Source organism: Columba livia, chromosome 12, assembly GCF_036013475.1.
Source record: "Columba livia isolate bColLiv1 breed racing homer chromosome 12, bColLiv1.pat.W.v2, whole genome shotgun sequence".
Lineage (NCBI taxonomy): Eukaryota > Metazoa > Chordata > Aves > Columbiformes > Columbidae > Columba > Columba livia.
In genome coordinates this window covers 20,000,001-20,011,536 of record NC_088613.1, presented here as the reverse complement: position 1 = coordinate 20,011,536, position 11,536 = coordinate 20,000,001, and the positions used below count along the sequence as shown (strand labels likewise).

General features: G+C 50.0%; 1 protein-coding gene across 2 annotated transcripts in view; it reads left to right on the top strand.

The window, feature by feature from the left end:
* Nucleotides 1–311: 311 nt before the first annotated feature.
* The window catches only part of LOC102096955 (endothelin receptor type B), a 14,615-nt gene continuing 3,390 nt past the window's right edge, over nt 312–11,536 (top strand). The window contains exons 1-6 of one of the 2 annotated variants that reach the window (XM_005498046.3): nt 312–640; nt 5,182–5,709; nt 8,925–9,037; nt 9,503–9,707; nt 10,382–10,531; nt 11,280–11,413. In XM_005498046.3, the coding sequence (XP_005498103.1) occupies nt 626–640; nt 5,182–5,709; nt 8,925–9,037; nt 9,503–9,707; nt 10,382–10,531; nt 11,280–11,413 (1,145 nt within the window). In that variant the 5' untranslated portion in view covers nt 312–625. The remainder of the gene's footprint in view (nt 641–5,181; nt 5,710–8,924; nt 9,038–9,502; nt 9,708–10,381; nt 10,532–11,279; nt 11,414–11,536) is intronic. The other variant, XM_065028094.1, reaches the window with a different exon arrangement.

Genomic DNA, 11,536 nt, shown 5'->3' with positions numbered 1-11,536 from the left:
ATAGTCTGTCCTCTCTGCTGGAAAGGAAACCGCAGGTCCCCTCTGCCTTGTACTCATCCTGCTCATGAACATTTCCTCTGAAGCTCCTGGTGGAGTTGGCTTTGCACAGCCTGGGCAGAGAAGGCTTTGATGACTCTTTTCCCCAAATGTGGTTGGAGCTTCAGCTTCCTTCACCAGAGCACAGCCACGGGGCTGCTCCGAGCCCTTCACTACAACATGCTGAGCAGGCACGCAGCTCTAGGGTCAGCAGCTTCCCCAGCTTCCTCCCGCCCCCTCCAGCTTTATTTGTTTATTATTTTCATCTCCTTCTCAGAGCTGTCCTGTGTTCCTCCTGCTTTGCTCTCCTCCTCCACCCATGTCCCGCGCTTCGCCTATTGGTTGCAGGGGCTGTGCTCAGAGGGAGCCCTGTGATTTTCTATATAACCAACCGCTCCATTCACAGAGACCTCAGCAAGTCACGAGAGGGAAGAAACATTCCCCTGAGCACGAGCCCAGTCACAAAAGCAAACTCCAAGATCTACAACTCTGCAGTTCTCCCAGGGCCTGCAGGACATACCTGGCTGCCCAGGCAGTGGGAAGGAGCCGTGAGAGGGAAAGAAACTGATCCCAGGAGCATCCGAAGTTCATGGTCACAACAAAGGTAACTTAACTCCAATGAAAAGCTTTGTTGATCCGTGCACTAATTTGCAAACAATATGATTTCTTGCTTCAGGGTGAGTTTTTGCACGTTTTTTAGATCCCCCCCACCAGCCAACATTCTGGGGGAGGCATTGAAGGGATGATGGTGCCTGAGGAGTTATAACCGATGGGCAGGGAGAGTGCATGAGAAGAAATCTGACACACCTCTGGGGGAAGGTGCCTCTGCTTATGGACCAGGGTGGGCTCAGGTCAGGGAAGCAGCTGGGGATGTGGTGTTATCATCTGCCTTTCTCCCTCCTTTCCCCTACCCATGGCATTTTTGTTGCAAGAGATGTTTATCTGCAGAAAAGGTCTGTTTTGCACTTGTTGGAAGAACGCAAGCGGAGCTGCTCTTGGAGGCAGCCTGCCCTGCTACAGGCAGGACAGCAGGCAGCATGTGGTGGTGGGAAAGGTTGGCTTGAGATGAGGATACCAACTGGGATGTGGTGGGTTCTCCCGGGCAAGAGGAGTCCTAAGCCTCCTGGCACCTTTCAGTCGGGAGCAGGCTGTGCAGGGTCATAGCAATACTTTTCTGTCTTGTCTCCTCTCTGAGAATCACTCTTCGATGTCCACATCATGACTCCAATGGTTTCAGCTGTGATTGGGACTCAGCATAGCATAAAGGGCATTTCCACTTTCATGCACCCAAGCTATTTGCAAACAGAAGAGCCCCAGCCAGGCAGGTGGGATGAGGATGGTCCCTTCAGGCACCAAGTCATTTGCCCAGATAATCAGCAACATGATCAAAGCTCAAAGGATTTGCAGTCAAGCAATGCTGGCTTTGGCTTCACACCTGCTGAGCACTGCATGAGCTTCTTGGCTCTCCCACGCCTCGCTTTCCCCCACCAGTGCAAAAGGGTTATGCTTTCAAGCACTCCGAGATGTGAGAGGCAGCATGGAGAGCAAGAAGTAAATGAGCTGTTCAACAAGAGAAAACAATGCTTCTCTTTTACTAAATTGCTGGATTTTTAGGCAAGATAAGGAGAAGTGAGGTTTTTTTCTTCAGTGCTTTGCAGCTGCTCTGTGGAGGGGACGGGCAGGATCCAGTGAGCTGCGTCCTGTGATCCTTCCTCACATGAGTTCTTCTGCCAAACACCCAGGGGCTGAACAGCCCACACCAGGCTCTGTAGTCCTGCATTGGGGAGAGCAGATAAGATCAGCCCACTGCTGCAGAGGGCACAGGACACAGCTTTCCAGGGATGCTGTGGTACCATCTGTCTTTCTCCAAGGCCCCAGGCAGCCCTGCGGGGCAGACACTTGTCTGTGCCACCCAAAGCTGCTCCATGTGAGCCGTTCAGACCCTCAAAGGCAGGAATTCTGAGCTGGGTCTGCCCTCGCCTGTGAGCTGCCATCCCATGGCCATAATGGGAAGGCGAGGAGGGCACTGGTCAGGGCACCCACCCATGGGATAACTGCCCTTGCTGTAGCCTGGGGCAGGACAGAGAGCCAAGGACCTTAGCAAGGGTGTAGACTAGAGTCCCTGCACCAAGCCAGAGCAGAGATGTGCACCCAGGTCTCCAATGAGTCAGGTTTGTGCTCCTTCAGATTATTTATCCATTCTCTCTCTTCCCATCTTCTCCCACTTCCCAACATAGTTAGGTGCCCAGCACCTGAGCAGGAGTCACAGCTGAGAACAACATCAAAAGAGGTCAGAGCAAAGTCCACCTGGGTCATCTGTCTCCAGGAGAGCAGATGGAGCAGATGCTCAAGTAAATATCAGGTAGAAGATGGTGTACGAGAAGTTTGTCTGGTCATAAGGTCCCAGATTTGGGAATCAGCTGATTAGGGATGTGCTGAGACAAGGGAGGATACGAGGACTTTTGCAGCCACCGAGGACCAAGATTTTTCCAGCGAGCAGGTGGTAAGATTCCTCTCCACACGCTGACTGGTGACAACTTTGTGAGTTCTCAGCTTTGACCAGTGAATCTCCAAAGGGTCTTTTGTGGAAGGACGTTCCCCCTTGTCCAGGCTCCTTAATAACCAGCTGTTCTGCTGCATAGCTTAGTCCCTTCCCATAGCATTTTTATACTGGTTATCCAAGGTGACAAGCTGGCATCCCACCATCCTTAGGAAAACAGCAGGTGGGACAGTACCAGGAAGTATCCCCCAGTGCTGGGATACCCACGTGCCTCCCAGAGCAGGGCTTTTACAGGCCAGATACGGGTTATTTCCTAACTGTCATATGCAGACTCTTCTCTAAATGCTCTTCAAGTCATTGAAAACTGCTGGTTTTTTTCTTTTTCTTTTTTTTTTTTTTTATTTTTTCAGTCAGAGGCAGGCAGATAACTTCATAATGCCTGTTCTGGCTCACACCAATGCAGCTTATCTGCAAGATAAATTTGCAAAGCTATTTGAGTCTGCACAGACAAAAGGCACAGAGAACACACAAGACTGCCAAGCACCAGGCGTGAATATTTTATCAGATTATGATTATAGTGGCCTGAAAAGCGATGGGATCTTTAACTTTCTTGTGATGAAACTGTATCCAAGGTGCTGTTAAAAGGATTCAAACCAGAAATGAAATATCTTTAAAACACGGTTGTTTTAACAAAACTGTTAACTGTTTGTTAACTGTTAACTCTCTATTTCATGAATTCTAAACCGTGGCTGAAGGGATTTTGTTATTTTATAGCCTATATTCAAAAAGTAACTGGGAAAAAATTTGAGGCTTCCTCCTGCCATTGCTTGTTTACAGTTTAAAGTACTGAGAAAGGACATAAGAGGGTCAGGAAGGACTAAGCCTGATTTAGAATTTCTGGCAAGAGCAGTAGGGTGAAACTGAGAAAAGGGTAGGTCTGGCTAAGCTGGTTTGTTGAGAAAGAGTTCAACTTCATGCTCATTATGCTTGGAGTCTTCCAAGCAAGCAGAAAGGCACAGGCATTTCTACAAAGCCTGGTCTGAGCCTGTGACACATGAGGAATGCACAGCTGTATCTGAAGATGTGGCTGTCCCTGGTGGGACTCATGGTTGGCTTGGCCATGCTTTCCCAGTGGAAACACCATGCTCCCACCATATATGCATTGCTGGTCCTGGGGTCCCCCCGGTCCTGGGCAGGGGGAACTGTGCTACAACCCAGGCGTGTTGTGGCTGAAGGGTCCTGGGGAGCAGATCCCCAGGGTGCAGCTAGTTTAGGCTCAGATCCCAACTCTGCCTGGTGGAGTCAGAGTGCAGAATGAAGTGCCACCCCAGGCAGACAGCCCGATCCCTGCCTAACTGGTCTCCCTGGAGCAGAGCAAGTCCCAGGGAAGCCCTTGGTCTAGGCACAGCAATCTTTCCTCCCTTCAAAGTTGTAAAGTTTCATAGTTTGAGAAACATATTCTTCTCTGAGAAACATCTTCACCCACTCTGATCAGGAGACCCAAGATCTGTTAGTCAGTGGCACAGACAGTGCTGGAGCACACACTGGCAGGGTGCTGACTTCTTCCACCCCTTCTCTGGGCTCTCTTCCCACTGGTGACCATATCTGGATCATCCAGAAGCCCCCTGCACAGATTCGCATCATGCCAGGACACTGCTACAGCCATCTTCAGCTTTCTTGTGTGGTTGTAGAGCAGCAGCATAGCTAGTCCTGCCTGAAAGCATTGCCTGAGATTTGCAAAGCAAAACTCACTCAGGTGATACTAGTAGTAGTTCTACAGCCTTGGTGAGCTTGAGAGACCTTTTACTGTGCTCAGCAGTCAAAACTGCAAACAGTACAGGGAGATTTATATGCCTGAGCATTGAGCTGAATGGGCACAGCGGATTTAGAAAGGAAGTGGTTCAATTAACGGCAATAAGGATGGGGAAGGAGGGGCTGTACTGCTTGCACATAAATTGGAATAAGATATCAGGTATCAATACAGCATTTCTGGAAAAACCCTTATAGTATTTTCCCATCATAGTTCCCAGCAAGACAGTCCTGAATCTTCACTTTGCAGTAAAAGCTGGTGCACAGCAGCCCACAGGATCCGCTGCAGAGTGGGATGGTAGCGTTGCTCCAGTTTTCCCATGTCATGAACTGGAAATAAAGGTCCACTTGTTCTGTGGACGCTGAGATGGGGTTTGCAGAATCGCCCAGGTGTGCAGGCATCAATAGGGCAGGTGCCCCAAAACCGCTGCTTGAAATGTCTCGTAACTAAATGAGAAGTGTGGTGTGGGCATGAAAGAAAAGTCCCGTTTGCCATGTGATCAGCAATAGCAAGTTCAGAAGGTGCAACAGCTTCTTCAACACACCTATTTGATGAAAAGCAAGTGCCCTCATTTGCTGAAATGCTGTGTAAAAGGTATAAGATACTGTTTGTTTTCCTTTTAGTTTGTTTTACTGAACAGGCATGTTTAATTTTTAGCAGCAAAGATTCCCACCCACAGCGGTCAGGTGCTTTGACCAGATGGGATCTAATCTGGCATTATTTCTGATTGCTGTGATGACAGACTTTCTCCATCCATTGCTTTCATTTAGTCTTGTCTCGTCCCTCCTTCCTTTGCTGACCAAGTTCTCTCCCTTGTTCCTTTCTCCACCTGCAGACCCAACCAAGACCCAACCAAGGACATCCCATAGGCGTTGCGAGGACTTCTGCATCCAGCTTTGCCATTTGGTCCTCAATGGCGAGAATCCCAGCTCCCACGACTCTTGCGATTCTCCTGACTTGCCTCTTCTCCAGGGCCCACAGCCAGACCCCACAGGCGTTCCAGGAGAGCACCATCCCCTTTGAGGTGCTTAGCCAGGAGCAGGCTTACAGTCTGGTCCAGCCAAGCCTGTTCCAGGATGCCAAGCTATCAAACATCTCAGAGAGCCTCCCCAGGAGCACCAGCTCTGAGCCGCCCCTGCTGCCCGTGTGCCTGAAGCCTGCAGATATCAGGCACATCTTCAAGTACATCAATACCATTGTGTCCTGCACCATCTTCATAGTGGGAATCATCGGGAACTCCACGCTCCTAAGGATCATCTACAAGAACAAGTGCATGAGGAATGGGCCAAACGTCCTCATTGCTAGCTTGGCACTCGGAGACCTTCTCTACATTCTCATTGCTCTGCCCATCAACGTGTATAAGGTAGGTTCCATGAGAAAGTGCCGTGGCAGCCTGGCAATCACAGGGGTGGTGCTTCTCCCACTTGCCTCGGTGCTCTGGGGAATATCTATCCTCTGCTCTTTATTGTAGGCTCCGTTTTGCAAGGGAGAGGGGGAAGGTGTTCCTGTTCTCCAAAGGAAGAGGAAAACCTAAACAGACAAAAAGCTGAGAGCCCATTACTGGGAAAGCAGAGGTGTTCTCAGCTACAGCTGTCTTGTGCGCACACACACACACACACACACAAGCACACAACCTCCCAGATCTTTTAAATCACATTTAGAATCACAAGAAAGTAATCGCTTGCAGTCTCCTGACATTACAATCCAATGTTTGTTTCAGCTGAGCAAAAATCATTGTTCTTGTGCACTGGGGACACTTCTCCCAGCACAGCTCAGTCAATCAGCCTCAAGCAAATGTCTTTTTTATTTTAGCTAAACAAGAAGACTCACCCAGGAACAAGGAAGATGACTGTGTTATGAAACAGGGGCTTTTTTCAGAGACACTGGCCCCTAAACTAGAAAGAAGACCCTAAACTAGAGAGAAGAGGCACAACAAATACTCAGGGGAACCTGAGCTCTGCATGGTGCGTGGAGGCAGAAAGGATGGGGCAGGTGTGGGCAGTGGACCTGAGACCCCAGCTAAGAGCAGAAGATGTGTCAGATCTGTGAGACGTGTCTGGGCTATCGCAGCTCTTTCTCGCCTATTTGACACAGGTTTTGGTGGGCTGGAGCCAGAGGTTACTATGAAGGGTTGGTAGGGATGCCATGGGGTGAAGGATTTGGAACTTGGACAGATTTGCTTGTCAAAGGGAAGTCTTAGCCTGAAAAGTGGAATTTGAGTAGCAGAAGGGTCCTGGTTGGAGCAGGCTGGGTGGCAGGGGAAGAGGGCAGGGAAATTTGCAGTGGGAAGAAGGTGCATATAATTTGACAGTGAGAACAACCAGATGTGGCTGGCAGAGAGTCTCAGATCACTGTGAGTAGACACCCTTCAAGTGAAAATGAATTGAAAACTATGAAGGTTTTTTAGCTCAAAACAAACAGGTTCTCCATGGACCAGATGATGCCCACTGTTACAAGAATATGGAACCATGCAGAGGGTTTCACTGTTTCACTCATATGCAATAAAACAGAGTAGTTTGGGGCCAGTAGCACAGACCCAGGGGAAGGTTTCACCCCATGGGATGCAGCACATCTCCGTTTTCACCCCATGGGTACCCTTTGCTTTGAATAAGGCGTGATTCGTTCTGCCCAAGAGGGGAGACACACTCTGCGGAATGTGGCTGCAGTGCCAGCAGCTTTCCCAGGGATCGCGTCTGCCTTGCGTGCATTGCACAGGCAGAGGCTGTGGAGGCAGCTGAACAAACATGGTCACAGCTGAGCCCCCCAAAGACCTGAAGAGCAAAGCCCCTCCAGTATTTGTCCCCTGTCAAAACAATGGGAGGGAAGATACACATTTTAATTCTGCCTTTGCCACGCTTGATGGGAAATGCACCATCTGGCCAGGGAAAGAATTTGGGTTGTGCAATGTACATTTAACAAGAACAGAGTAACAGCAAAATATATGGCAGGCCTGCCTCCACAGGACACAAATGCTCCTCAGCTTTGGGGGATCTGGACTGCAAAGTCCATCTGTCATGGTTACATCACACACAATATCGGGGCAGTTGGATTGGTTTTAGCCTGCGTTCCCAAAGAAACAAGGCTTGTACAATGGGACTGTGAGAACATGGTTCTGACAGCCCATCCCTTCAGGAGATGTTTGCCCCATTCTGACAAATTTCACAAGTCTCTGTTGTATGAAGATCCCACATATTAAAAAAAAGGGGCATGTGGGAGCAGGTGGAGGCTGTAAGAATGACCCCACTGAGGAAATCTGGCAGATAAATGAGTCATGGGCTCTATACCCAGCTCTGCATCCTGGCCAGCCAAGAACTGGGGTTGCACTGAGCTTTGTGCAGAGTTCATGGCTTAGACAAAAGACCTCATCTACAGCATACCTCCTGTTCACACAAGCTGCTGGCTTGGAGACACACTTGGATGTCTCTTCGAGCTGCAACTAGCACAGCTTGCAGCCAACACAAGGAAGAGTCAAGACATTTTGTCCATGCTAAGGACAGCATCTTGCATTGGTGTTGCCTGCCTTGTAACAGGAAAACTGGGTAAAATCTCCAGGGCTGGGACTCCCTGCTCTGACCACATCTATACTGATAGTTCTGGAGTGAGGTTCAGGATTTCCCTAGGCCACCTGAACCACCCCTCTCCCTTCTGCCTCTCTTGCTTCCAGCCACCTCCTGGAGGAGAAATTGTTGCTTGTTTAAGAAGGCCAAACTGACTTTGAGCAACCTGGTTCTAAGGGTAGCCCAGTTCCTTCGTGCTGTGTCTTCCTCATGACATGGTGACAGATGAGATGGGTGGACTACCCAAGTTTGCAGACCAAAGGAAAGGGGAGGGTTGGCTGGTTGCCTTCGCCCGAGACTCTGATTTCCAGGAAAGCTTCTGGATTGATTTGTCTTCTTTCTGAGACCAGACTCAAGAGCTTATAGGCGTGGATGGTTCTGAGTAGGGGTAAGCTTAGGATGGGCTCCAGGTGTCACGGGGACATAAGGGTTGTGAACCCTGGCTCAGTCTCATTCTCATAAGTGAGTGACCTGGATTTTTGCTGCCTTCAGGATATTTTGTCCCCACTGATACCCTCTGCTTGCCTCAGCTGAGCTTGGGGTCACAGAGTATGTGTCCTATAAGGAATCTAAGTGTGGTAGAGGGTCAGAGTATGATAAGGGCTTAAGACTATTATACACAGCTTTGAAAGCCACTTGAAAGAAGCTGTCCTTCCTGAATTTTGGCTCTTTCAGGGAATTAACCCATTTTCCCTCTGAAAATACCCAAAGCCAATTCTGGCATTTAGGGTTCAGATTCATCCAAAAACACTCAGGGTATGGATTCAGAACCTGGTATCTGGACCATCCTTCCATCTGTGTGACAACTCCTCTCACCATGAGCCCTTTGGGAAACAAGTGGTTCCCAGTACAACACAGAATACTGGAGAGTGCACACGGTGTAATCTCAGTGGAGGTAACCTCAGAGTGCTTTCAGCTGCTTTTTGTGGGCTTCTCGCACCTTGTGGGTAACCACCTGCTATCACGGGAAGCTGGGCATGCTTTGCCGAATCAGGCTGTTAACCCTGCGGTTCTTCCCCAGCTCTTGGCAAAGAACTGGCCCTTTGGAGTGCAGGTGTGCAAGCTGGTCCCCTTCATCCAGAAAGCCTCGGTGGGCATCACAGTCCTCAGCCTTTGTGCTCTCAGCATCGACAGGTAAGAATCAACTTCTGCAGCTATAGCACGTTCCTTCTTTGTAACCAAAAGGCAGACTGCAGGGTGGCTTTGTCCCAGGCCAGATTCAGAGATGGGGACAGGGTCCTGTCATGCAGAGCTGAAATCCAAAAGGAACTGACTCTAGTGACAGAGTAAATACTGTGGGAAAAGGTTGAGGGGAGGGTCATGATGTGCTGGGATAACTGCTGAGGTGGTAGGTGATGGTGACACCTCCCCAACGGCAAGTAGACGTTGGCCAAGGGTAGCCTACCATCACATCCATCCATTGAGACCCTGTCTCTTGTCTTTCCCATTCCACTGAAGGGGAAGGTTCAGGGGTGGAGGAGGAAGGTGTAAGGGAAAGGGCCTTTGGGATCAATTCTGATCTGCACATTCTCAGCACCTTCCTGGTGGTTTCTTTCCTCACTCCAATCTGCTCCTGTTGTATTCCCATGTGTTGGGCAGGTACCGAGCAGTAGCGTCCTGGAGTCGGATCCAGGGGATAGGAATCCCCATGTGGAAGGCAGTGGAGGTGGTGTTGATCTGGGCAGTGGCCATTGTGCTTGCAGTCCCCGAAGCTATCGCCTTTGACATGGTGGAGCTCAGCTACTGGGAACAGCACCTATGGGTGTGCATGCTGGCCTCCGAACAGAAATCCAGCTTCATGATGGTAGGTACTCTGTCCCACCGCAGCTGCAGTGCAAGGGAGAGGGAGACAAGGGCAACCAGGGTGTTCTGCTTCTATAGGTGGCTTCTCCTAATCATCAGGGTGAACACAGGGAGAGCAACATCAGACGAAGCACAGAACACTCAGCATTGTAGTGACATGGGGCAGACTTGCTTTGAATATGGGGCCAGAAAACAGGCAGCTGGTCCTCAGGCTGTGTCTTGTCTTCACCATCCACAATGGAAGGTCAAGACACATCTTGGGAAGTTTCAGAACCTGCCACACTGTCCCAGAAGGTCAAAGAGCATCTCCACAAACTGTCTGCATGCATAACCTTTATCACAGGGTCAGCTAAGGGTGAGCAAGGGAATGAAGACCCTTACAAAGCATCATAACTTATCCCACCATGTCTACAAAATAAGCTCCTTGCAACTGTCTCTTGCCCAAGAGTGCTAGATCGGGCTGGTAGACAGATGTAAACCAGCCTTTAATTCTTTAGGTTAAACATGTGTACCAGCCTTGGGGCAATATAATCCCGTGTGCCCCTAGCATGTTACACCTTCACACATCAAAAGAGTCTGATACAGATCAGCATCAGCACCAGGGACTGGGCCAGTTCATGCCCCGGTTACTCCTTTCCTTCTCCAGCTTCCAGTTGCTTTTTCTTTCACATGCAGTTCTACCGTGACGTGAAGGACTGGTGGCTTTTTGGCTTCTATTTCTGCCTCCCCTTGGTATGCACTGGCATCTTCTATACCCTCATGTCATGTGAGATGTTGAGCAAGAGAAATGGCATGAGAATTGCTCTGAATGACCACATGAAACGGGTAAGAAAACCAGGAAGGCTTTTTTTCTCCCAAACAGGAGGGATGCTGTTGAAGGAGAGAACACATACGAGCTGACACAGGCTGACAGTGGTCAGTGGATATTGGCGTGTGGAGGTAGATTCATGAATTAAAGCAGGGAGATGGGCCTTCAGCTCTACGATCTCCAGTCTCAGGGACAACCCAAACCACCAGCCTTCTGGCCACGGGCCAGCTCGATTTTCAATTTCTTATGGTCACTTATCTGGCTGTGCTGTGCCAGCCCAGATCAAAACAAACTGGACCAAATGCTGAATGTGCCACATCACAGAGAAGGGGTGCAGGGAAAAGAATAGTTCATTGTCCCCTCCCACACTGTGCAGAACAATCCCTTGAGGCAGACCAGCGAGTTGTCACAATAATACGGTGTGAAGGGTGGATGGATGAGGCTCCCATGTCCCAGGGAGTATCACCTCAGCAAAGTCACCAGGAGCACTGGTGGGAAGGGGTGCGAGAGGCATCTGGTCCATGTTGTGCTGCTGGTACCCTACCACTTTCTACAGCCTGGATCTCAGAGTCCTCCGCATGATGAAGGATTTGAGAGCTGCAGGTTGTGCTTTGGACTCAAAAGGGGTGGGTGCCCAGCCCACATCAGATTACAGAAATTGCTTGAAGGGCTTTTGCTCAGCATGGGGAGATGGTGCTTTGCTCCACCCGCTCTCCAGCGCTCATCCAGACCATCCCTTCTGTCCTGCCCACCTTCTCCTTGCAGCGCCGGGAGGTGGCCAAGACCGTGTTCTGCCTTGTGGTGATCTTTGCGCTCTGCTGGCTGCCGCTCCACCTCAGCCGCATCCTCAAAAAGACCATCTATGACCAGACGGACCCCAACAGATGTGAACTGCTCAGGTAGGGGCAGCAACAGGAGGGCACAGTGCTGGGAGCCCCCGCAGGCACCAGCAGAGGTTCTGCTGGGCTCATCATGGGCTGGTGGAGTTGCCTTACAAACACCTTTCAATAGCTCCTTTCTAG